General features: G+C 47.6%; 2 protein-coding genes across 2 annotated transcripts in view; one reads left to right on the top strand and one right to left on the bottom strand.

The window, feature by feature from the left end:
- Positions 1 to 230: 230 nt before the first annotated feature.
- Positions 231 to 27,604, top strand: part of A4GALT (alpha 1,4-galactosyltransferase (P1PK blood group)) — a 54,960-nt gene continuing 27,586 nt past the window's right edge. The window contains exon 1 of the mRNA XM_075899285.2: positions 231 to 898. The gene's annotated coding sequence lies outside the window, so the exon portion shown is untranslated. The remainder of the gene's footprint in view (positions 899 to 27,604) is intronic.
- On the bottom strand, positions 893 to 27,200 carry LOC149525627 (uncharacterized). Its single transcript, XM_089770017.1, has 4 exons — positions 26,908 to 27,200; positions 26,378 to 26,456; positions 2,323 to 2,444; positions 893 to 1,530 (listed from the first exon to the last, which is right to left on the bottom strand). The coding sequence occupies exons 1-4, from the start codon at positions 27,081 to 27,083 to the stop codon at positions 1,482 to 1,484; spliced, it is 426 nt and encodes a 141-aa protein (XP_089626143.1). The 5' UTR covers positions 27,084 to 27,200; the 3' UTR covers positions 893 to 1,481.

Raw genomic sequence — 27,604 nt, 5'->3', positions numbered from 1 at the left:
GCCCTTCGAGCTAGCCAGACCAATCCCCACCTCATTTTCTCCCTATTCATGTCCTCTGCCATAGGAATTCATTTCCTGGCATTAGCGTGCTGGATTTTTCAGAGACCACAGAGGCCTTTAGGATGTTCTCCAGACTATTAATATCCCCCAGCTAACTTGTTTCCATGTTTGAGGGGAAGGAAGGGGAGGGGAGGGAAGCTGAGCTCTTCATTCCCGCGGCAGTTCATGCCAGGCGAACGGGCTGATTAATATGTCAAGGTGTTCCCAACGCCGAGTCCAACACTGACGCTCCCCTGCCGTAGTCACTTCAAAGGATGAATTTGGCTCGGGCTGCCCAGCAGCTCTGGAGTCTGGCTCAAGCGTCTGGTGCATGGCAGTTATTTTCCAAAGTGCTCATCAGGGAGGAAGCGAAGATCATCAAAGACAGGCCAGACGGGAGGTCCCTCCCCGTGAGGGAGAGTCAAACCAGCTTGGGACCTTGTTGGACTCCCCTCCCCCCCCCCCAAGGCAGCATTAGGGGCGGGAATCCCGTTTGCCTTTGCCACCTGCCGCCAATTGGCCGCTAACGAGGCTGAGCCCCGCAGAAGAGCGGCGGGGCGGGGGAGCCCACTGGCCTGGGAGCGGGGCTGTTTGCAGGCGCCCGCCCTCGAGGTGCTGCTGGGTTAAGGAGCTGGGCCGGCTGGTGTTATTTATTGTTTCTGGCAAGCGGGCTGTGGGCTCCAGAGCCAGCCAGCGCGCGTGGGGGGGAGGCCGGAGCGGCGGGCAGGGGATGCGACGGTGAAGGGTGCCCGGGCGCGGGATCCGCCTCTCGCCTGCGCTTGGACCGCAGCTCCCAGCAGCAGGGAGTGGCCGGCTCTGGAGGAGCCTCGGGCGCCCGCCGCGGGGGAGCAGCCTGGAGGTAGGTTCCCCGCACTCTCCCGGCGCGGGGCGGCCAGGGGCTGCGGGCGAGAAAACCAGCCCCACCCGGTGCCGCCGAGGGGTGGGCGCGGGAAAGCCCCGCCCCGGGCCCTTCCCCGCGCCCCCCGCCTTGCTGGGGCCCCGGGCTGGGAACTTGACGTGAGACCAGCAGCGACACCACCGCGTCCTGCGGGGGCCGCGTCTTGCCCCGGAGCTGGGGGGGCGCCGCCAGCGGGGAGCGAGTTGCCAACCCGCTGGGCGGAGCGGGAGACCGGGCTGCGCTCTGGCGCCTCAGCCTAGTCAGCCCCCGGCGGTGCAGCCCACAGTTGCCTGGGCAGGGGAGTGGGGTTCCCAATGCAGCCGCGGGAAGCGTTGCTTTATGAGAATTTGGGTCCTTTGAGTCCAGCAGGCGGAACTCGCTTGACTTTTGGAGCAAAGGGTGGCGATGTTCATAGGCTGGGAGTGCTGGGGGAGGAAGGGTGGGGGGAGGAGAGTGCACCCAAGGGGCATGGCAGAGATGTATGTTGCCAGTGATTAGAGGCAGTATTAGGTGAGGACATATGGACAGTTACGTGTAATTTTTCTTAGTGGGGTGTATAGGACGGAAGATCTGGCGACGTCTGGTATTTAATCCTGGAGATGGTCAAAAGTCACAAAATTAGATCCAGAACACCCATAGCCCAAGGGAAATTTGGATCTAAAGTTTTGGTTTGGGCCCCTGTCCCAGTTTTAATATAAGTCTAATTTTGTATAGCAGCCACGTCAGACTCTTAAAACCTTTTTTCCCCTAACAAGCTGCACTGTTAACAAAAACATGCTCCTATCCTTAGGCTTAAAGGATACCAGTTGTTTCTGAACAGTTCTTGTTTGGTTTTGAAATTGACTTGCCTAGGGAAAGCAAAGCCTCTTGTTTTATACATCTTGGTATATACTCTTCTCACTTGTCTATGTGGTGTGCCAACACTAGAGTATGGATATGATCAATAAGCACAGTAGCCCAAGCTGTGACTGGATTTACTTTATACTATTATTGTGCATTATGGGAATCTTCTGGCCTGTGGGCACCAGGTCTATCAGGAGAGCCCAAGGAAGCTCCCTATCTGGTATGGACAGTAGAAGCTATGGTAACACTCATTGGTTGGAAGTCAGCCCCTCTCTCTGTTTCTTGCATTCTGAGAAATTCTGTAAGTTTTATTAGTCTGATTTTGCAAATCTATACACAGGTGCATACTCCCATGGAGGAAATAAGGGTCACTTAATTTTGCGAGATTGAGCCAATATGATAAATCACCCCATTGTAGACCACCAGATCACTGTTATGCACCACAGAAAACATTTCTAATAGGGATGTAAGGGTTAACCAGGTACCCGGTAAGCATTAGCCTACCGGCAGTTAACCAGCAGCCCAGCCAGAGCAGACCTCACCTCTGCCTGTGATGCTTTGTGGTGGTTTCAGGCTGGAGCCAAAGTCTGGCAAAACTTCCGTTGACTCCCTCCTCCCATCCCGAAATCTGTATCATGGCTCCTTGTTCTTTCCCTTTCTGTTCCTGTCAGAGAGAGAGAACAAAGTGCGCCGTTCATCTGCCCCCTGAACTCCTCAGTCAAAGTGAGGAATGCTGCAAACTGCACATCCCGTCACTCACTGACACAGGGGAAACACCAGCAATGTTCCTGTGCAAATCGGGGCGGGGGGGGGGGACGCTTCAGCCCTCCCAGTTTACCCTAAAGGGCACCTGTGGGCACTCCAGTGCTGAGGCACTCCAGGGTAGGGATGTTCCCAGTCAGCCCTTTCACCTGCCTGGTGATAGTCTCTCTTCTGTATGATATTGAGAAGCAGATGGATTCCAGGCACATCCCATTGTCCTGGCACAACCAAACCCTGACCTTGCTTTAAACTATGATAAAAGGACGCTGCATACTGAATTTGGTGGTACTAGCTCATACTATTAGGAGGTGTTCTTGAACAGACAGGCACATGGATAGACATGCAAAACTCTCTCAAATCTATAGTAGATTAGCGTAGCAGGAACAAACTCAGTGCTGTTCATTAGCACTTGTATTACAGTAGTGTCTGGAGGGCTCCAAGGAAGTAGGGATGTGGATGGGAGTGGCACCCCCACCTGTCAAGGCCAGGATGGAGCAGCCCCCTGCTATAGACAAGGGCTGCTTCAGCTGGCCAGAGAAGTCTCTGCGTGCGGGATGGGGAGCAGGTTGGGCCCGCCAATGGACAGGGTCAATTCTGGCCAGTCAGTGTCCCTGCTTGTGATGGATCCCACAGGGCTGGAGCAGTTGCATGCCTGTCACAGACAGGGGGCTGCTCCAGTCCTTACCAGTTAAACTGTTAACTGTTCACATCCCTATAGAGAAGTCAGGGTCCCATTGTGTTGGGCATCACGCTCCTAATAAGACACACTGCCTGTCCTGATTAGTGTGCAAACTAAATAGAAAAGACACAAACAAGATGAGAGAAGGGTATTATCATGCACACATACACCTTGGCTTGTATTATATTAAAGTTCTTTGTCCCTCTGGTTCTTTGGAGAATGTTATAAAACATGCACTTGTGAAGTCCAGAATTGGGGGGTGGGGGGGGGGGGTGAGGGACAGACACACGCGCGCGCACACACACAAACACACACACACACACTCACCCACCCCACCCCAATTCTGGACTTCATGCATTTTTGGACAGGCATAGAAGAGGTGTGAACAGGAGACATTTATATGCATACCCAACATCCATTGTGTTGCAAATCTAGCCTTTGAGGGACAGACACACCCACCCACAAAGGCTAGATTTGCAACACAGTGGATGTTGGGTATGCATATAAATGTCTCCTGTTCACACCTCTTCTATGCCTGTCCAAAAATACATGTGTTGTGGAACTTCATGTTCTAGTGCGCTCTTAAACTTTGCTTTCTTTGTTGCCTTCACCAAGCTTGCGTATTTTATGGGTGGGGATGTGCTGGCATTAACAGTTCTATTAGTGTCTAAGAGTTACTTTGAGCAAACGGAAATCTGCAATTCCTCTCTGATACACAGACTGGCTTAGTGAACGCTCTATTGAATTAATGGAAAAAATTACTCTAATAGGAAAAAATGAGTCTGGTCAAACACAACTCTTGCATATTTTTCAGTTTAGTGTATATAAGTACCCGATACTTTAAGGTTAGACCCACTTATTCATTTAATCACTGTAATAATTATGCTCTGTATCTCCTCTAAAAGTTCAGGGGTATTAATTTTGTTTTTTCTCCAAGTTTTACAAATAACGAACACTGAATTTTCTTGTTTAATATGGTATTGCCATCTTGTGCATGTATTTGTTTTGTTTCACTGTTCACATTTTATATACAAATAACACTTTTTATTTAAAAAAAAAAAGCTTCAATAATGTTTTGAAAATGTCAAAATGAAAACCTTTTCAGGAAACGCTGGTTTTGACACATTTTTCACATTGGCTGCTTTTTTTTTTTTGACACCGCTCCAATGAAAATGATACAGGAAATCTCTTGCTATACATTACATTTTTTTTTAAATTAGTGTATATGTAGCCCAAGGTCCAGTGTGTTTCAGCAGCAGCCCTGGGAACTACAAGTTGTGGACTACAAACTGCGGCATGTTGGGAGAACTTCCTGGTTCCTTCTAGGATGTGCCCTCTGCCCCCAGCAGGGTCTCAGCAAGGACTGTGCTAGAAGCAGCACACAGGCTGCATGCTGAGAGAAGGGGGCTGCTGAACTGTTTTCCTGTTCTATGTTTTTTACAGAATAAAGCCTGTTCCTGGTGATTTGTTGGAGTGGGTCTGGTCTGAGGTGCGCACGCAGAGCACACCAAGCAGCCTCAGGCCTAGCCCTCCCCCCACAGTGGTGTAAGAAGTCACAAGCTTCCCCTATGCTGAATAACCTCACACTGGGCTAGCCAACAGGAGGGGTTACATTTTTTTTTTAGTTACTGGTGCCGTGACTCGGATAGGGGAAGTTTGATTAGTTTGCAGAGAGTTAGGAATCTGCCACACCAGGACAGCATGAACTCACAGTTTGGAGCCCAGGGGGATTGGTATGACCCGGGGTTGGTGCCAGTGAAAGTAGAGACCCCTAATGGGTGTCGTGGCCTAGAGATCCCTGTGGCTAAGGATATAGCTGTTAGAGGGGAAACCTTAGGGAAGAGCATAGCAGTGCCATATCTCCCTGCACAGCACCAAATCCGTGGGGTGCCTGTTTTCAGTGGTGGTACAGATTGCAGAGTAGACATTGAGGACTGGATAAAAGATATAGAGTATCTGCTAGCAGCCACTGGCATTCCTGAGCCTCTGAAGTTCCCCACCCTTGTCAGATACCTAAGTGGGGGAGCCCGTAAATTAGTCCTTAATCTGCCGCCTCAGGAGCAGTTTCCAGCCCGAGCTGCTGAAGAGCTTAGTGCAGAATACAGTGACTGTCATTTATCATTGGACTCCTTGGCAGACTTTTATGAGCGATGCCAACGCCCTAGAGAAACAGCCTCGGCTTATGCCATCGAGTTAGAAGCCTTACTGTGGGTAGTAGAGGAGAAGCTCCAACAGGGCTGATCCTTCCCTGATCGGGACTATAAACTGACACAACAGTTCATGCGGGGCATCTGGGACCGAGATGTGTGGAACAGGTTGGCACCTATGCAGCCTCGCTACATGACATTCCGACAGTTGCAAGAAGAACTGTGTCAGTTGGCCCGGGAGAGGAATGTAGAGGGTAGAATACATGGGCCAGCCCAGAGGATAAATAGCCTGCAACAAGCTGCCCCGTCAGATGATGCTGTGCAGGCTGCTGTGCAGGCTGCCCCTGAGGTACCTCCACCCAGCAGTACCCCGCATCAGGCAATGCTGGAGACAATGAAGGGCCTAACTGGACTAGTCCAGGAACTGACTGCCCTCCAGAAACAGAGCCATGTGAGAATGGGACAGCTGGAGGCACAGGTATTGCAGCAAGGTGTAGCAATGAGGGCAGCACCTCAAAATTCTAGATGGGAAAGTGAGGGAAGTACCCCTGACAACAGTGCCTGTGTCACCAGAGGCCATTTTGTATGCCACCGTTGTGGACAAGAAGGCCACATAGCCCGTGGCTGCCATCAACTCTCTCAGGCTCCCTCCTCTTTAAACTGCTAAAGCCTGACACTGAGGGGCAAGTGAAGGGCACAGAGTTGGTGAGAAGTTCCCCAATAGCATCAGTGTGCACAACGTCCCAGTGTACCCGACCATCTGCCAGCTGGCCTCCCAGCCTGGTGGGGCCCTTGACCAAGGAAATTGTGGAAGTGAATGGTATTCTGTGCAAGGCTCTAATTGATTCAGGGTCGCAGGTCACAACCATCACAGAGGATTTCTGGAGAAATCACCCTACCCTGGGCAAGTCACATCCCACACCTGTAGATCTCCTGATAGAGGGTGCTGGTGGCCAAGCAGTCTCTCATCTAGGAGCTATCAAATTAGATTTATCTTTCCTTGGGCAAACCTACAAAGGAGTCCCTGCCCTTCTGGTGCCTGGAACGAAGTACCGACAGGGAGTCCCTGTGTTGTTGGGGACAAATGTCATACATTCCAGCTGGCAGGATTTAGCCAACCAATTGGGCAACCAATTGGGCAACCAATTCCCAGATTGCCTGAAAGAGAAGTCACCAGTCTGGCATGCAGCCTATAAGCAAGTAATCTCTGGCCAAGAGAGACCATCCTTGAGATACACTGGCAAGCAACCCATCTTGTTGAGAGCTGGAGAAGGAAAAACGGTACCTGTGAAGGCCCCTTGGGGTGCAGGATGGGAGCCATACACTGTTATGATTGAACCTGATGCTAAGAGTCACCTGCCAGGGAATTTGAGGGTGGAGGAAGGTATAGTAGATGTTGAACACGGGAAGGCTTATGTTTACCTGCAGAATGTAGGACAAACAACAGCAATAATAGGGAGGAACCAGCATCTAGCTACAGCATCAGTAGTCTACAGCATGGCTAGTGTGAGCAGCAGCTTAAACTACTCTCCAGGGCAAGCACTGAGAGAAGAGGCACAAGCCAATGCCGAGGTGCCAGAAGTAGACCCGAGTCAGGTAGCTGTGCAGGACCCAGCTCAACTGAAGATGTTGGAAGAACTGTTGAAGCGGAACGCAGATGTATTCTCTAAAAATGATCTTGACTTGGGGTGTACCTTCACAGTCAAGCATGGGATACCCCTGATCGACACTACTCCTGTTAGACAACCCTACCGGAGGATACCTCCAGCACAGTACCAGGAGGTCCGCAAGCACTTGCAGGGTATGGCAGAGGTGGGCGCAATAAGACCAAGTCAAAACCCATATGCTTCACCGATGGTGGTGGCAAGGAAGAAAGATGGCTCTATGAGAGTGTGCATTGACTACAGACAGCTGAATGCTAAAACCACTCGGGATGCATTTCCTCTGCCCCGTATGGAAGAAGCTCTGGATGCCTTAGGAGGAGCCAGATATTACTCTACACTAGATCTTACTTCAGGATATTGGCAGGTAGAAATGGCAGAAGACGATAAACCCAAAACTGCATTTATCACCCCCATGGGACTGTTTGAATGTAATAGTATGCCCTTCGGTCTACAGAACGCACCAGCTACATTCCAGAGGTTGATGACACATGTTTTGAGTGATCTAAACTTCTCAGCAGTATTGATTTATCTCGATAATGTCATAGTGTTCTCCAGTACTTTTGAGGAGCATCTGCAGTGCTTGGAGATGGTTTTTGACAGACTCCGCCAACACAAGCTCAAGCTAAAGCCCAGAAAATGTCATCTGCTACGAGAAAAGGTACGATATCTTGGGCACATAGTATCTGCCCAAGGCATTGCAACAGATCCAGATAAAGTTCAGCAGGTGAGAGACTGGAGGATCCCCGCTAACAGGAAGGAAGTGTTACAGTTTCTTGGGTTCACTGGCTACTACAGAAGATACATCAAAGGCTACTCCAAATTGGCAGCCCCATTATTCAGACTAACTGGCGGGGGCACCCAGACTAGAAGGAGGAATAAGAGGGGTCCTATTAAGATACCAAGTTTTGTTTGGACAAAGGAATGTGACCAGGCTTTTACAGAGCTGAAAACAAAGCTGACAACTGCACCAATATTAGGTTATGCTGACTACAGTTCACCATTCATTCTCCAGACAGATGCATCTACGGAGGGTCTAGGAGTTGTACCGGCACTGGTTCAGTTAGGAAAGGAGAGAGTCATAGCTTATGCCAGCAGGCGCTTAACTGCCTCAGAAAAAAATTATCCTGCCCATAAACTAGAGTTTTTGGCATTAAAATGGGCAGCTGCAGATAAATTTAGAGACTATCTTCTAGGACACCAATTCACAGTGCTAACTGACAACAATCCACTGACCTATGTCACTACTTCCGCTAGGTTGGATGCAACTAGTCAAAGGTGGGTGGCAAAGCTGGCAGAGTTTAACTTTGACATAAAGTACCGGCCTGGGAGAAGCAATGCCAACACTGATGGTCTGTCTCGACTACCCTGGGAGGAGGTGGCTACTGTTCTGAATGCCGGATGCAATGTGTCTTCCATAGCAACCCAGGGTGATGGCCAAGGGAGAGCAACAGGTGGAGCTGAGCCACTCCATTGGCCAGGCATAGAGTTAATCCCAGGCCTGCCTAAGGAAGAACTGAGGAGGCTACAGGAAAAGGATGCAGTAATCTCTCGAGTAAGATCCTACCTGCCCAGACAGCGGACACCCAGTGCCCGGGAGAGGCGGAAGGAAGTAACACCAGTGAAGATATTACTGAACCAATGGAAACGATTGCAGCTGGTAGAAGGGATCCTTTACAGGAGAACAACAATCCCAGGAGAGGGACAGATCCAACAAGTTGTGCTACCAGAGAAACTCCAGAGAGAAGTGTTTGAAGCTCTGCACACAGACATGGGACACATGGGCATTGACCGTACAGTGGACCTTATCCGCACTTGCTGTTATTGGCCAGGCATGCAGTCCACCATCCAGAAGTGGTGCCTTTCCTGCAAAAGGTGCTGCCTAAGAAAGAGAGGCATCTCTGGAAACAGAGTTCCACTTATCTCCATCCATACCAGTAGGCCCATGGAGCTAGTATGTATTGACTTTCTCACCCTGGAACCATCCCGAGGGGGCATCGAGAATATCCTTGTGGTTACTGACCACTTTAGTCGCTATGCTCAGGCATATCCTACTCGTGACCAACGGGCATCTACTGTGGCCAAGGTGATGTGGAAACACTTCATCTGCAACTATGGCATCCCTGAAAGGATACATACAGAGCAGGGGAGGAATTTTGAAAGTAATCTCCTTGTCCAGTTTTGGAAACTGTTAGGGCGTGGTTCTGCTTTTTGAGATCCCCATCACCCCCAGGGGAACGGGACTACTGAGCGGTTCAACCGGACACTCATGAATATGCTGGGAACCCTGTGTCCAGAGCAAAAAGCAAATTGGAAGGACTATGTTGAGTCCATGACTCATGCCTACAACTGCACTTGTCATGAGTCCACTGGGTTTTCCCCGTTCTTCTTAATGTTTGGCCGGCACCCAAAGCTGAAGATAGATCTAGCTTTGGGTCTCCCCCACCGAGGAAATGAGGGGTTAGAGGTGGAGGAGTACGTCTCCCACCTCAGAAAATGCCTGGAGACAGCATACCATCAGGCTGCACAGGCATCTGAAGCTGCCAAACATCACCAGAAAAAGTATTATGACCGCTAGACACGAGAAGCCCCATTAATTCCTGGAGACAGGGTGCTAGTAGCCAAGGTAAAGAAAGGGAGACAAACTGGGAGACAGATGGGAATCAACTCCCTATATTGTAATTAGAAGACAAGGGGATTTGCCTGTCTATGTAGTGCAGCCAGAAACAGGAGGGGGGGAACTGCTGATGCATCGTAACCGAATTACCCCATGCATGTTTCTACCTATTGGTGGAGTCAGTCAACCAGTTGGCAGGGAAGTAGACATGCAGGAAGCCATGCCAGAAAATGAGGGAAGCCTCCCGTTGGAGGCAGGGGCAGGAATAGAACTTACTAGAGGCCCTATAGATAGTCCAGGGGGCTATAGAGGAAAGAGAACCTGTAGGGGGATGACATACACAGGGGATACCTGGGACATGGGGGAGTCAGGATTACACTGCAATGAGACCCCAGAGCCAGACAATTTTGACTCAGACTCTCAGTTCTCTGACCTGGAGGAGCCTGACCAGACCATGGGGGTAACAGAAGAGGCCGACCAAACTGAGGAGAGTCTGAATGAACTGAATTGGATCGGAGAAGGGCAGACTGACTGGGACCAGACCGAAGAGATGCCTAGAGAGAACCCACCAGCTCCACGGCGCTCAACAAGACAGCGCAGGGCACCTGTCTGGCTCGATTTGGAACAGAGGGCTGCCTGATGAAAGAAGAGTAGAGACTGGGGGGTTAGCCAGAGCTGCTGTGGGACATGCAGCAGGACGCTGAGAGGTTTTTGATTAAGGAAAGGGACGAGGTCGCCCTTTCATTAAGTGGGGGAAGGGTGTAGCCCAAGGTCCAGTGTGTTTCAGCAGCAGCCCTGGGAACTACAAGTTGTGGACTACAAACTGCGGCATGTTGGGAGAACTTCCTGGTTCCTTCCAGGATGTGCCCTCTGCCCCCAGCAGGGTCTCAGCAAGGACTGTGCTAGAAGCAGCACACAGGCTGCATGCTGAGAGAAGGGGGCTGCTGAACTGTTTTCCTGTTCTATGTTTTTTACAGAATAAAGCCTGTTCCTGGTGATTTGTTGGAGTGGGTCTGGTCTGAGGTGCGCACGCGCGCACGCAGAGCACACCAAGCAGCCTCAGGCCTAGCCCTCCCCCCACAGTGGTGTAAGAAGTCACAAGCTTCCCCTATGCTGAATAACCTCACACTAGGCTAGCCAACAGGAGGGGTTACATATATCTGTGTCTAAATCTTGCTACCTAAAACTAGATACAGGAAATCTCTTGCTATACACTAATTTAAAAAAAAAGTAATGTATATCTGTGTCTAAATCTTGCTACCTAAAACTAGATACAGGAAATCTCTTGCTATACACGAATTTAAAAAAAAAAGTAATGTATATCTGTGTCTAAATCTTGCTACCTAAAACTAATGATGGTAAGATAAATTACTTGTAGCTTTATAAATTGCCTTTTAATATTCTATCAAAGAATACCAAATGGTATAATATACTTACAAAAATGTGTTGAGGACACATCCAAGTTACATTTTTGCAATTCATGTTTTTTCTTTTGTATGAAATGCAACAATCCATTAATACTACTATTTGGATAAAAGCCTAGATTACAAACAGTATCAATAAAAATATCAAAGTCCACTGAAGTTCAGTGGAAAGCCTCCCATCGACTTCCATGGGCTTAGGAGCATGCCTAAAACACCTGACACTTTTTTTTTTCTTTTCTATAATTGAAACTACAATCCTTCAGAACTGGTTCAAATAATAATAATATCATACAAAGTATAACGAACACCCCTATAGCCAAAAAAAGTGTGCTTTTAGGTCTACCATTAAGCATCTAAATAAAATGGAACCCTCTATTCTTTAATCTTTCCACTGCTTGAGTCTGATAATATTGATAACATTTTCTTCAAAGAAGAAAAGCGCTAAATGTGGATATTCCTTTTCACTGCAGTAACTTGTTCTCTTTAATATAGGCAATTAGAAAAAATGAGAGCTTGAGGTTGTTTCTTAAAAAACAAAAAAACAAAAAAACAAAAAAAACTAGTAACTTGCTTAAGGGTACAGCACTAGTTTTGTTCTTTCCCCCACCCTCTTTTTTTTTTTTTTTTTTTTTTTTTTTTTAAATCTTATCTAGTTACTGGAAGGTAAGACCCTTGTTTGGAAAACACGCAGCCCTGAAAATAAATTTTCTTTTATTAATTCCTATTATAAAGCAAGGGATTCTACTCCATTTAATTTATCGTATGTAAACTTTATACCAGTACACTTTTCTTCTGAATTATCACTAGTGGTAGTAAAGTATAAGTAATGTCCAAATAAACATTTTAAAATTATCTGTCTTTCTTTTGATGACCCTGTTCCCTTGCTCTTAAATTACTTTTACAGGCAGTCCCTGGGTTACGTACAAGATAGGGACTGTAGGTTTGTTCTTAAGTTGAATCTGTATGTAAGTCGGAACTGGCATCCAGATTCAGCCGCTGCTGAAACTGACCAGCGGCTGACTACAGGAAGCCGGAGGCAGAGTTGCTCTGCCCCGATCTTCCTGGAATCAGCCTCTGATCAGTTTCAACAGGCTGAATCTGGACGCCAGTTCCATACAGATTCAACTTAAGAACCCCAGGCATCCCCAAGTCAGCTGCTGCTGAAACTGATCAGCGGCTGATTCCAGGAAGCCCGGGGAAGAGCAACTCTGTCTCGGGCTTCCTGTAGTCAGCGCTGGTCAGTTTCAGCAGTGGCTGACTCGGACGCCTGAGGCAGAGCAGCTGGGGTGCTGCTGGGTTGGTCCAGTAGCGCCCAGAGCGGTGCTGCGGGACCAAGGCAGCGCCCCAGCTGCTCTGCCACAGGTGTCCGGAGAAAAGCCTGGTCTGCTGGGGGGGGGGGGGGGGGGAACGTACTAGCTGCGCGCCCCCCCCCAGTAGACCAGGGAGATGCGGGCGGCGGACCGAGACGCACCGCGGAGCACGCGGGCAGCAGACAGCCCAGACGCACCGTGGCTGTCCCGCTGCCGGCGTCCTCAGAGGCTTTGCTCCCCGTCTCTCTGGTCTGCTGGTCTCCAGGGAGACGGAGCAAACCCCGTTTGTAACTGCGGATCCGACATAAGTCGGATCCGCGTAACTCAGGGACTGCCTGTATTCTGAAATAAGTCTGAATTGGATCAGTTTCCATAACTGAGGTAAAACAGGCACAAATGTCAAGACTTTTTTCATAATGGCTGCTACTCCTGTATAAAACATTTCTGGATCCAGAGCCACTTTGTGGTAGGTTAGGAGGGAATTGGCAGGCAAATACAGGTTTTTTTTATTTTTTTATTTTATTTTTAAAGTGGACTGTACAATGGCATGGCTAAGGCAGCATTTCTGAAATATTACCTTCTAATGTGGGGAAACACTTCAGTCTCTTCTGTCTTAAGTGACTTCAGAAGAGGAGAGTGGGGGGCATATTTCCAAACAAGAGGCCTGTTCCCTTGCTTCATAGAGTTTAACGTCAGGGATAAATAACAAAACCACTTCTGCGTGTCATTAAGACTCTCCAGTGCATGGAAAGGCTCCCTAAAACATCTGATGATCGAAGTAGGACTAATCACATTTACATGTTGGTATTTGTGGTGTAGGCAGAAAGAGGCTTGGGATTTATAATATAGTTTTGGCCCAGTTCCTGAATAGTAGTAGGAAGCATTTTTATGCTATTACCAGATCCATTTGCATAATGAGGGCTCAATATTCAACTTAAGGGTCAGAAAAAGAAAGATCTTTAGTTGTAAGGATATGATAAACCAGAGTGCTGGTAGAAAAACCTTTTATTTCAAATATTAAACATTTTCATTAACATTTTTGAACTATTTTAATCATTTATCAACCAGTCTATTAGGGAAGTATTCTTAAACTCCCAAATGATTCTTTTTGCTTGAACTAATACACCTTGGTCTGAAGCTGGAAATTGAGAACAAGTCTGAAAAGAAACCGGAGGAGACAAACTCCAGTGCCAGAGACAACATGGAGGCAGCGATTAGCACATCACAATTTGTCAGAATTTGGCAAGAAGATACAATAAATCTCCAGAGAAGGACCAGCTAGAAAGCGATACAAAATGAAGGCAGGAAATGATGGTGACTTCCCTCTCAGAAGGTTGATGACTGCAAGTATCACACTGAGTGGCAATAAGTCAGGCAATATAGCTACAGAACACTGCAGATAACTGCATTTTTTTTATTAAGTTAGCCAACAACACTATCTTATCTCTTTTTATATCAGCCTCATAATTATACTATATCAGCCCCATAATTATACTATCAGCTAAAGACATTGTAAGAAACAATCTAAATAGAGAAAACCATTCAGATTCAAAATGTCCTGGATGATCAGTGGACAGGGGGCCCCATGAATTATGGTTCAGATCCCCTGCTGGTGTAAATTTGGTATAGCTTCAATGACCTCACTAGAGCAATACAGGGCTTGAACTGGGACAGATCAGCAATACAACACTTTTTTGAGGATGCTATCTTGTTCTTCAGAGTTTCTGCTTTCATTTAAAATCAAACCCAAAGTCTCTTGCTCTCATAGCAGCAAAGGCCACCTTCAAAACAAACCTGGTACAAAACAATGCAGAACTGTTTGCCTGAGTCTGCATAGAACCTGAAACACTAGTTCTGGAAGTGGCTCCCTTCATTTCAGTGAGCTGTTAACTCAGAAACCTAATGATGATTTAATGGTCATTGTTCCTGGCTTGTAGAATAAGCCTGTAAGAATACTATGACTTTTCTCCCCTGTCCAAATCAAGTCTTGGAGCTATGCTTATTGATAAATTCTTTAATAAAAAGATACAATACTCCACTATCTACAGATCAACATGAATTCATCTTGGTGGGTATCATTGAAGAAGTGAGGTTTTTAAAAGGGATTTGAATGAGAGAGGATGATCACCAAAGGCCATTAGTAAATTCCAAGCAATGGGGCACTGGACAAATGCCCAAAGAGACATGGGTGGTGGATAAAAAGGGTGCTGGGATAGAGGAGGGTTGTGTGGTATGAATATAATAGGGAGAAAGATAAAGATTGAGGTGCACAGACTCTTCAAGGACTGGAGGCTTAAGCCTGATGTGGAAGGGGAGAGAGTCACTGAAGGCATATGAAGAAAGAAGTGTCATGGGTGAGAAATGATTTTTAGTCAGTATTTTGGGTTAAATTGGATGACCATGATATGAGAATTAGGAATCCACCAACTTGCACAAGTAAAATGGAGACAACCCAAACATGGACAAGCATATTTTCCATATCCATGGAAAAAGTGGGATTTGGCACTAGCCTGAATGTGATTGGAGAGAGAGTGATGAGTCATACAATAGAATTATGAGAGCCTGGGAGATTGGGGTGGTGGTGATCTCTTCAGCCAGGAAGAGAGACTTTAGAAGGAAAGACAAGAAAATCAAATTTTGCTGTTTTCTTATGATATTCATTGATTATAAGGCAAGAAAAGACCACTCTGATCATCTAGTCTGACCACCTGCCTAGGCCAGGCCGTAGGATTTTCCTGAACTAATGCCTGTTAAACTAAATCCTATATTTTAGCAAAACGTCCAATCTTGTTTTTTAAATTTCCACAACTTTTGGTAAGTCGTTCCAATGGCTATTAAAATTTTATACTTTATGTCTAATCTGGACTCATCCAGCAAGCCAAACCACTGCCAAATAGAGAAGTCCTAGAACCAGCTCTTCTCTTCTGCTGTGACTAGAGCCCTCTGAGTCCAGGGGGGCGGTCTGAACTCTAGGACCTGGGATGAGCTGGAACTTAGGCGGGCTGCCTGCCTTCTTTCTAATATCCTTTAAATGCAGAGCTGCAGTGGGGATTGGATCAGGCCCTAGGATTTGTATTTTGTTCTTATTTTAGGGTGAAGATCACTCATTTGCAGAACCTACACAAGGCCTATACGCTGTGCAAGCCTTAAAATAAGATCTTGCAGAGGGAATTTTAAGTGGTACAACTGGCTGGATCTCTGCATAGGGACCCTGTGAGAATAAATTCCTCCCTTCTGGTGGACTCTCACAATGGCATTATTATCCGATATCTCGCCCACAGTGCCATGTTTAAATAAAATCACAGGCAGTGTGATGGGATTTTGAATTGCATTAAACTTTAGTTTTCTAGATAGAAAAGCCCAAAAGGTGAGAGGACAAACAGATTTGCTATTGTCAATGATACTAACGTAGTGAGACCAATAAACCCATAAGCCAGACTGTCAATCTGTGTAGTCTTTACCTGGCTCTCATTACTGTGGTGTCTCAGTGACATGCAGTTTTTACTATATGTATCCTCACAACACATCTGGGAAGTGGAAGTTCTAGTCCACTTTCATCAGTGGGGAAACAGGCATAGAGAGACTAAGGCTCAATTTCTCACAGGCATAATTTAATACCTAAATACCTTTTCAGGATTTGGGTTTGTCACTTGCTCAAAATAATAGGGAGCCTATGGTAGAGTAGGACATTGCATGGAGGTATCTGGAGTCTTTTAGGGTATGTCCACGCAGCAGCGCTATTTCAGGATAATGACTGTTATCCTGAAATAGAGTTCTGTGCATCTTAACAGCACGTCCGTTACTTCAAAATACATTTGAAATAAGGGGCTTGTTCCAGCTTCCTGTAAACCTCCTTGCATGAGGATTAAGGAAGATGCCAGAATAACGATTTATCTTGAAATTAGTGCTGTGTAGACAGTGCCGAATTATGAAATAAGATATGCCATTTACGTAGCTCAAATTGCGTAGCTTATTTCGAGGTACGTGCTACTGTGTAGACATATCCTTAGTGACCCTCCTTCCTCTCTAGTATATCTTCAAATCTTATATATGGGGGTGGAAAAGAGAAATCAATTTCTCTGACCAGAGAGCAAAGGCCTGGGGACAGAGAAATCCTCAAAAGTCTGTTGAGAGTAATATGTAAAAGTAAGTATTCTTTGTTTTCTAAATTGTTTATAAGATTTGAAAATTCTTTCAAGTGTATAACTCCAGAGAGCTTTAGGCTCTTGTGCAACTTGTTTAAATACACAGTCCAGTAATCTGTTTGATGCCCAAGTTAATAAAATAACAAAGAAAAAAAGCCTTGTAGTTCAGAAGAACAGTAAGAATAGGCCAAACTCTAAATGGCCCCTTTCCATGGTACAGTCCCTATTATGTTAGTTTATATAACAGGGTTAGATGCTTGCTTTTCACAAATGTTCAGATTAATATTGTTATACTTTTTGTCCAATGTATTAATTTCCAAAATGACCACAAATCATGGGAATAGTGACAAAGGCAGGTGTGATCCCAATATCCTGACACATCCTTCCAAAAAGGTTGGTTCTTCTCATGCTTCACCTTTTAGGTGAGGGCTAAAATGTTGCTCATATTTAATGTCCCCAAGGGATAGTATAAATTGTGCCATGACTGTACTCAGCATTGTACAAATAAATACCATGTTTGCCACCAAGAGCTTACAATTCAGTCCCATATTGCTAGTATCAGTTTACTCGCTCTTATGCATGTAGCTATTGCTACACTGTTAAATTGTTTTTTCCATCCATTCTCTTCATTGTGTCTTCCAGCGCCTGCCCTACATTCCATTTTAGTGTAAATATTGGCAAGGATTTGTAAATTCTACTACTATATGCCTTTCAGACTCTACAATCTGAAAACAACAATTTCTCCAGTTAAAGGGGACTAATGGCCAAAGTCTACATTTATTTTTTTCTGGGCAAAACTCTGATCTGTTCTATAGTGCTTAAATCAGGATACTTAATATTCTGTTCTATGGCAACCTTCCTCACTAGTTCTGACCTTGAAAGCTATGAAGAGACCATTGATAGTTTAGCTTGAGCAGGAGTGCCAACAGCTTCTGTGGGATCCAGAAAACTCCCGCTGAATCTGGTAGGCACCTGAAATCACTTGTCCCCTGTTTTGGGAGTAAAAAGTTCCCTAGGCACCTAAGTTCCAGCCTCTGAGCGTAAGCACTGCTGCATCGCTCCAGGCATCCAGATGTTTACCTCGCACTTGTGCCTCAGTGATCCTTAGCCCGAATGCAATTTTCTCCTGGGTGGGGTGTGTGTGCCCGCCCGCCCGCCTACCGGATTAGGTCCCATTCAGAACCAGAAGGAAGTGATGATGCTGCTGCCCACCTTAACTTTTAGCCCATAGGTTAGAGCACACTGTATGAAACCCAGGTTCAGTTCTCCCTTCTGTCATGCAGGGGAAGAAAAGATTTGAACAAGCCACTCCTGAGCAGTTGCTTTACATACTGGGCCAAAGATTCATTCCTCTGTCTCTTGCTCTGACCCAATGGCTGTGAGTGTTTATGAACAGTGCAGTAGTCACTGAGCCAGAAAGAAGGGAAAAATAGGAATGACTTGGTGGCTCAAAGTGTAAAAACAGTCTCTGGGACACTTCTTTAGCTGTGTCCCACATCCTTCCCACGTCCAGTTACTATCCAGCCATTGGTGACCCCAGTACAGACCCCAGCCTCTTAAATCTTGCTCCAACGGTGGAACAGGGCAGGGCTTAGCACACATCCCTCTTGAGGGTAATTCCCACTGCCTGATTTAGGTGTCTACCCACCTACCTTGTTGTCTTTTGTGAATGACATTCAAAGGTGCTTATCACTCACCATTTGCCACATAGGGAGCCTAGGCACCTAAGGACACGTCTACATGACACTACCTATGCTGATGGGAAGGGTTCTTCTCTTGGTATAGGTAGCCCACCTCCCCAGAAGCTAGGGGGATGGGAAGCCAATAAAGATCGTGTAGTCATTGTTTGGTTCTGACAATCCCTTGATGAGTATTGTGTGCCAGGTGTATGAGTTTTGACTGTAATTCTTCTGGAACAATTAGCTCCAGGGCGGGGGCTGCATTAACCCCTGCAGCGCCAGCCAGCAGCGCCCTTCTCCCCACGGCCGCGGGGCCCTGCACAGCCAGGCTCAGGCCACCTCAGGCAGCCCTCAGCTATGCACCAGTGGCAGTAGCTGGGCCGGTCACGTGTGTGCCTCCATGCACAGCCATCAAGCAAAGAAAGTTCATCCTGAACCCTAAAATAAGGCAACAAAACTGGGTCAAGGTTAATAGGGTTAGTGGGCCATCTGTAGGGAATTCCCAAAGCTTTTGTTCAATAAGCAGCTTGGAATTGCTCTTGTAACTGCAGTAAGAGTGCCTTTCTTGCCTGCCTTTGTCGTCCCCAGATGGAGGAAGAGGATGAAGTAGTTGCACTCATTACAAGCAATCAGCTATCACATTTTGGTTTCCAGGCTTATATTCCAGTTCATAATTGAAAGAGAGTAGTCTTGCAAACCATCTAACAATACGATTTCCTGCTCTTCTTAGTCCTTTCTTGGTTAGCAATGTTGTCAAAGGGCTGTAGTCTGTGCACAACTTGAATGTGCAGCCCCACAGGTAAGTGCTCCATTTTTCAGTAGCCCAGACACAAACAAGTGCTCCTTTTCCAACTGTAGAATATTTTCTCTCCGCATCACCCGTTGTCCTTGAAGCCAGGGCCGGACCAAGCCATTCCGGTGCCCTGAGCAGACAGTTGAATTATGCCCCAGGTTGGGGGAACGCACATGCGCAGTCCCACCCCCGCCCGGCATGTGGGGGAGTGTGCGTGGATCTGGCGGTGGCAGGACGCACGTGACCGGCCCAGCTACTGCCACTGGTGCATAGCTGAGGGCTGCCTGAGGTGGCCTGAGCCTGGCTGTGCAGGGCCCCGCGGCCGTGGGGAGAAGGGCGCTGCTGGCTGTCGCTGTGGGGGTTAATGCAGCCCCCATGCCGGGCAGCTGCTGCAGGATGGCTGCTGGGAGCTGCTGCAGCCCGTGATCCAGGAGCCGGGTGCCCGGCGCCTGATGGCAGCTATAAGGGGCGCACAGCACCCCTTATTACAGCTGCCGTCAGGCACCCATAGGTTGGCGCCCCGGCCCTGCTTGAAGCAAACGCAAGAGTCCTCTCCATGTTGTCCTCATGAAGTTGTGTGAGGACAGCCCCAAGTCCATAATCAGAAGCATCCGTAGCCACAATTGTAGGCAATATAGGACTGAATAGTGCAAGTACTGGACTATGTACAATCAAGTCTTTCACAGTTTCCAAACTAGCTTGTGCATCCATTGTCCACACCAAGGTTGAACTTCTCCATAGTAATTCTCATAATGGTTCAATGACAGAAGCATAATTCAGAATAAATTTTGCACCCAAGAAGGAATGTAAGGTTTGCTAACCTGTTGGAGGAGGAGCCTTTAAAATTGCTAGGATATGATCTGGATCAGGTTTTAGTCCAGCTGGTGAAACTGCATGCCCCAGAAAGGAGAGTTCTGTTTGTCTAAATGCAAATTTAGACAAGTTGAGCTTGAGGACTGCTGTGCTGATGCAGTTTAGTACAGACTGCAGGTTATTCTCATGCTCCTCAGAAGTATTTCCAAACACAATAATATCATCCTGATAGCACTGAATTTCATGTTGATTCTTCAGAATCAATGACAACATTATTTTTGGAAGGCAGTGAGGGCAGATGCAAGACCACATGGAACACATTTAAAATGAAATAGTCCCCTGTGTAATAAATGCTGTGAGGTCTGCTGTCTTCATGCAACATAACTTGGTGGTATGCACTCTGCAAATCAAGAGTAGAAAACATCTTTGCTCCACGGAGTTCTGCAAATACTACTTCTGTGGGAGGCAGAGGGTGGCTGTCAATCACAATAGCTTTATTTGGTTCCCTTAAGTCCACACACAGGCAAATGCCTCTATCCTCCTGCTGTGTCACCACTATAGGTGAAACCCATTCCGATGAGTGTCTCTTCAATAATATCCTTTTGTACAAGTTTCAGAAGAACTTACCATTTTCTGTCAGTGAAGCTGTTTAAGTGCTGTAACTTCTGTCTTACAGGCATCATGTTATATCGCATTTTTACTTTGTGCACAAACCCATAAGCACAGCCAAGTTTCTCCTCAACTTGGTCTTGGGTCCCAGCTAAAACTGGTGTGTTTACTGCAAGAGTGCTTTGCTGAGGAAGATCAATTTGTCCATTAACTACCCTGAGGTTTAAAGCAGCCAATAAATCTCTGCCAAGGATAGGAGTACCTTTTGTGTAATTGCAGAGTTCTACATTGTCCATAATCACTGTTGCTGTCAGGCAGCCATGTACTGGAATTTGGTTTTTTTTTAAATAGCACACCAAGTGAAGTTTGGGTTCAGTAAGAGGCACATCTTTGAAGTAATACAAATAGATGGAATCAAGTAGTATAGATACTGCTGAGCCAGTGTCCAACATTAGTTGAATAGGAGGTGATTTGCCTGAAGATGTGGCAGAAATATTTACAGTTCACCTTATCTGTTCTGGAATATGTGCAGTGGTGATTTTTGTCCACACTCAGCACAGTAACATCTGGTATTGTAACTGCATGCACCTGTTGATTGGACCAGGCTACTGCAGCATACCTTAGCAAAATGCCTAACCTTTTTGCAGTGATTGCACTGAGCTATTTTTGCAGGACATCTTGTGTAGCTTGCAAGGTGTTGTGGGGATCCACAATGAAAGCATGCTTCTTCTTCGAGTAGTGTCCCTGTGGGTGCTCCACTGTAGGTGAAGGGTCGCCCTGAGCCTCAGATCGGAGCATTCTATAGCAGTTTCCCCTGTTGAGCCACACATGCCCAGGAGGCGTCTCGAGCCCTTCCCGCCTCCTGAGGAGCGTGACTCAACCCCCTCCCTTTCAGTTCCTCTTCAACCGCCCTTGCCAGCGGATGGAGCAAACAGGAGCTCCCTGTCAGACTCTCTGACTACCTTTTCTCTCCCTAGTTGAGTTATAGTTCTTTCCACTGATATCCCAAGTTACCTTTCCCTGTTTTAAAAAAAAAAAAAAAAAATTTTTAGTAATAAGGAAAATACACTTACCTAACCCCCCCCCCCCCGGGGGGGCTTGAACCATCTTAAACCGGGACTCTGAGGTACCGGAGACCTCACAGCTCTCCAATACAGAGAAGAAAGAAGAGATTTATAAAAAAAAAAACCAACACGGACACTGACGACAACAGCAGTAACACTCAAATACATAAAACAAGATTAAAGAGGAGAGAACCGGCCATGTCCGCCTCCTCAGGCTTTAAAAAATGCGACCAATGCCGGGACCCTATGCCGGCTTCAGATGGACACTCAAAGTGCATTCGCTGTTTGGGGGAATCTCACTCTCCGCACAGCTGCACTCAGTGTAATTCACTCACGGCAAGAGCCAGGAAAGACCGAGAGCTCCGCCTGAGAATGATTTTGTTTGAGAGAGCCTTACAGCCCGCCGCGGAACAGGCGGGAACGCAACAAGAGCCTCCCCCACTCTCCAGGAGCGAGCCGAGGGGTAGACCCTCACCATCCCGCTCCTTACCAGCCTCCTCCTCTCCAAAACATGGAGGAGAGGCACACCAGACCGGGAGGACGCCCGCCACAAAGGCGTCGGGGCGATCCTCCCACTCCGCACCGGCATCGGGGCACGCTACGGCTGAGCGGCCCCGGGAGCGCTCCAAACTGCCGGCACAGCAAGAAAAGCCAGTGCCGAAGCAGACCGCGGTGCCGCTTCAAACGGCGGCACTGCTTTCAACTCCACAGGCTTCCGCGGCGCCGAAAGTCGCAGCACAGCTTAAAGCTGCAGTGCCGAATAAAGCCACGGCACCGCAGCAGAGTGAGTCACAGCCTCCCAAGCGCCCGGCACCACCTTTAGATAAGCAGCATGATGCTGCACTAACGCTGCCAGCGCAAACAGACAGGCAGCCAGATGACACTGCTGTGGAGCAGCCTCAGCGAGAAACTCACTCACACAGCAGCCTTTATGACCGGTGTCTGCCTTCCACATCTTACTCACCTGGGAAGTCCCCATCAGGGTTATCCCCTCCCAGGTCTACACCAATCTTATCCGGCCGAGACGCTCCCCTTCCTGAGGATGATCACCACACGGCTTATTCCTCGAGGCACGCATCACCTAGGCGGTCTCGTTTTTATCATTATGGAGCTCCACCACAACAGAACCCATGGCACCCGTACTGGCCTTACCCACCCCCACCTTATCCACAATGGGGACCCTGGGAACACTGGGAGTCACGTGGACAACGCTCCCCAACTCACTCCACTCCATCCCGGAGAAACTTATCTCGGCCGCAGTCACTACCTCCAGCAATTCTTTCGGATGAGGAGGTGGACCGAATCTCTGACAATGAATCAGACAGTCACTCAATAAATGTTACACATTCTGATGCTCCCGAAACACAATCAGATGAAGCCGTAGTTCCATCAGATTCGGCACCAATTGATGACCTAAAACAGTTCCAAGATCTATTCAGGAGGGTTGCAACAAGCCAGAATGTTTCCCTGCAAGAGGTCCAGAGGAAACAATACCAGTTGCTAAAAAATCTCCATCCCACATTACATAGCAAGATTGCCCTCCCTATAGACGAGGCAATAATGGAGACCTCGGAAGACCTCTGGAAAACACCTGTATCCATTCAACCAACGAATAAAAGAATCGATAGGAAGTACTTTGTCCCATCAAAAGATAACGACTTTCTCTTCACACACCCACAACCTAACTCATTAGTCGTAGACTCAGCACAACAACGTGCAAAGCTTCCACAATACAAGTTGGGTAACGCAGACAAGGACCACAAAAAGTTGGACTTCTTTGGCAAGAAGGTATACTCCTCTTCTACCCTACAACTCAGAATATCGAACTACTCTGCTCTTTTAGCAAACCATGACTTTGACAATTACTCGAAACTGGGAGAGCTGATACCACATCTCCCTGAGTCTAAAAGATCCATCTTGAAAACAATAGTTCATGAGGGCCATATGATCGCCCGCACTGCTCTCCAAACCGCAATGGATGTTGCTGACACCGCAGCCCGAATTACAGCTACAGCGGTGGTCATGCGTAGAACCTCTTGGCTCCAGTCATCAGGAGTTCCCCGCGATCTCCAGCCTAAAGTAGAAGATCTGCTATTCGACAAGCACAAGCTATTTGCAGCTACTATGGATGAAATACTCCATAACAGCAAAAATTCCAAGTCCACACTCCGCACGTTGGACATGTACACGCAGCCCTATAGACGTGGACGATTCACCCCATATAACTCATACAACCGATACCGATATGGGCAATACAATAGACCACAGAGGCCCTATGAAGACACTAGACCAAGGCAACGAGGTCCCAGAAGACGCCACAACCAGGCCCGCCCACCAACTATCCAACCATCTAAACAGCAAATTTGAAGATTTGGTCGAGGGCCTGCGACACCTTCTTACGATCTACCACGACTCCATCATGGCCATCTGTTCACCCATCGTTTGCACCCATTCCTTCCTCAATGGGAATCCATAACATCGGACCGCTGGGTTTTGGAAATCATTCGAGTGGGATACACCATCCCTTTCACCTCTATCCCCCCTACCTTTTCCCCCATCCCGTCCCTCTTCAGGGACCACTCTCACGAGACCCTTTTGAAACAAGAAATCGATCGACTCCTCCTCATCGGAGCAGTAGAAAGGGTACCCCGAGCGTTCCACGGGAGAGGGTTTTACTCGAACTATTTCTTAACCGAAAAACGAACAGGGGGTTGGAGACCTATATTGGACCTCCGCAAACTGAACAAATTTCTCAAGAAACAGCATTTCAAGATGGTCACACTCTCCACGATCATTCCTGCGCTAGATCAAGGGGACTGGTTTGCAGCCCTCGACCTCCAAGATGCCTATGTCCATATAACCATCTACCCCTCCCACAGATGTTACCTGCGCTTCATGTTGGGACCAGACCACTTCCAGTACAGGGTTCTTCCCTTCGGCCTCTCATCAGCCCCGAGGGTATTTTCGAAGGTACTGGCGGTCGTGACGGCGTATCTCAGACGACAAAATGTCATCATATTTCCCTATCTAGACGACTGTCTTCTAAAGGGATCCTCGTACGCCGAAACAGCCTCTATGATACAGATGACCATGACCCTCCTCAGTCGTCTAGGCCTTCTAATCAACCAAGACAAGTCAACACTGTATCCGGTTCAAGACATAGAGTTCATTGGCGCACGCCTGGACTCAGTGACAGCCCGGGCATACCTACCTCAACAACGTTTTGCAACTATGCAAGAAATTATAAACGGGATGCTTACAGTTCCGACCACCACGGTACTTACATGCCTCTGACTAATGGGGCACATGGCTTCCACCACCTATGTAGTCCACCATGCTCGCCTGCACTTTCGATGTTTTCAACTGTGGATCGCAACCGTTTATATCCCATCACGGCACCCTCGAAACAAGACGGTTAATATCCCACCAGACGTGCTGGGATCCTTACGATGGTGGACAGTGCCAAACAATCTTTTGACAGGGGTTCCATTCCAACAAACCGAACCCACTATCCAAATCACCACAGATGCTTCCCTGCTAGGCTGGAGGGCACATATGAACGACCATGTAGCTCAAGGCAGATGGTCCCCAAACGAGACACACTTACATATCAATCTCCTCGAACTGAGGGCAGTAAGGAATGCCTGTGCACACTTTGCCTCCGACATCGCCAATCACACAGTCCGCATCCTAATGGACAACATCTGCACAATGTTCTACATAAACAGACAGGGTTCAGCCCGCTCCCGGTCTTTATGCGCGGAGGCTATTCGCCTGTGGAACTCGTGTATCCGCAACCAAGTCACCCTCATAGCGTCCTACTTGCCCGGAGTGAACAACATCAAAGCGGACTCACTCAGCCGAAACTTCGCCTTGAACCACGAATGGGAGTTGCATACAGAGGTGACAAACTCAATTTTCCACCAGTGGGGATGGCCATCGATAGACCTCTTTGCTTCTGCCCAGAACACCAAATGTCCCCTATTCTGCTCACGTGCGGGACTTGGCAAACACTCTCTGGGAGATGCCTTCCTGATCAATTGGACAGCCTCCCTACACTACGCCTTTCCTCCCATACCGCTCATCCCGAGAGTCCTGCGCAAGATCCTGAGAGACAAAGCCCTAGTCATCCTGATTGCGCCATCATGGCCTCGACAAACCTGGTACCCATATCTTCACAGGCTAGCGGTCCAGCCTCCCTACCCGCTACCGTACCGGATAGACCTACTATCTCAGGACAACGGCAAGATATTGCACCCACAACTCAATACCCTGCATCTTCAGGCTTGGCTTCTCTCTGGTTCTCAGAGGTAGAAGATCGCTGCTCCCAGCGAGTAAAGGACATCCTTCTCCAGAGCAGGAGACAATCTACTCGTAAAACTTACCAACAGAAATGGTGTCAGCGACCCAAAGTGGAGCCCCGTGCCTCTCCATTAGATACCATTCTAGATTACATTCTGGATCTTAAAGCATCAGGACTCTCTATCTCCTCCCTAAGAGTACACCTCTCTGCAATAGCAGCATTTCATACACCAGTAGATGGATTCTCCGTTTTTAACCACCCTATTACAAAAAGATTCCTCAAGGGACTCCAGAATGTGTACCCACCACATAGGACTCCACCCCCTTTATGGGACCTAAATCTTGTTTTGAACTGCCTCACCAGACCTCCCTTTGAGCCACTGGCAACAGTGCCACTTCCTTTCCTTTTTATGAAGGTCTGTTTCCTCTTAGCCATCACCTCAGTCAGGAGGGTGAGCGAACTCGGAGCGTTAATGTCAGAACCTCCTTACACAATTTTCACAAAGGATAGGGTCATACTTAGACCCCACCCCACGTTTTTGCCAAAGATCGGTACAGAATTCCATATTAACGAACCGATCGTGTTACCTACCTTTTTCCCAAAACCGCACTCTTCGCAGACAGACGCCAGCCTGCACACTCTGGACATCCGGAGGGCTCTGGCCTTCTTCCTAGAAAGAACAAAACCATTCCGTAAATCTGAAAGACTTTTTATCTCCATTGCTGAACGATCCAAAGGCACACCGATATCATCTCAACGAATCTCAAAGTGGATATCGACATGCATAATTAAGTGCCACTCTCTGGGCAATAGACCGCTGATATGCCCACCATGAGCACACTCTACTCGAGCCACGGCTGCCTCCACAGCCTTTCTGAGCAATGTCCCCTTAAGAGACATTTACCGGGCAGCGACATGGTCCTCAGATCATACCTTTGCTAAACATTACGCCATTCTTCCACAACTTAAGAGTGACTCAGCAGTTGCCACGGCAGTGCTCTCCACCACTGCCAAACATTGACTCCGGCTCCCTCCAACCATATACTGGATACTGCTTTGTAGTCACCTACAGTGGAGCACCCACGGGGACACTACTCGAAGAAGAAAAGGGAGTTACTCACCTTGTGCAGTAACGAGTGTTCTTCGAGATGTGTGTCCCCGTGGGTGCTCCACGACCCTCCCTTCCTCCCCTCTGCTCGGAGTCGAAATTACTCGGGCGGAGACGAGGAACTGAAAGGGAGAGGGTTGAGTCACGCTCCTCAGGAGGCGGGAAGGGCTCGAGACGCCTCTTGGGCATGTGTGGCTCAACAGGGGAAACTGCTATAGAAAGCTCCGATCTGAAGCTCAGGGCGACCCTTCACCTACAGTGGAGCACCCACGGGGACACACATCTCGAAGAACACTCGTTACTGCACAAGGTGAGTAACTCCCTTTTTTGCTGTACTTTGAATGTGCTGATGCTGTGGTTTTTCATTAGCTTTCTCCTTGTAATTGTTTGTCTGCAGTGATAGTGGACTCTTCTGCAAGGGAGTCACAGCCTGGACTGGGCCTCCTGTATCAATGCTCATTATTTTGTCTTCTGCTATAGCTGACTCAATCTGGGTAGCAATGGTTATTGCTTTTTCCAGTGTAAGCTGTGGTTCTTGCGTTTGCTTACATGAAGTATGGTTGTTTTCTCAATGAACTGATCTCTAATCATCTCATCTGCCATATTCCCAAAGTCACACATTACAATCAAACTCCTCAGAGAAGCAATATACTGCATTACAGGAAGTCCCCGGGTTATATCAATCCGACTTACGTCGGATCCCTAGTTAT

The sequence above is a fragment of the Pelodiscus sinensis genome, chromosome 1, assembly GCF_052426305.1.
Source record: "Pelodiscus sinensis isolate ZL-2025 chromosome 1, ASM5242630v1, whole genome shotgun sequence".
Taxonomy (NCBI): domain Eukaryota; kingdom Metazoa; phylum Chordata; order Testudines; family Trionychidae; genus Pelodiscus; species Pelodiscus sinensis.
The sequence above is the reverse complement of the archived record's forward strand: the minus strand, read 5'-3'. Positions and strand labels throughout refer to the sequence as shown.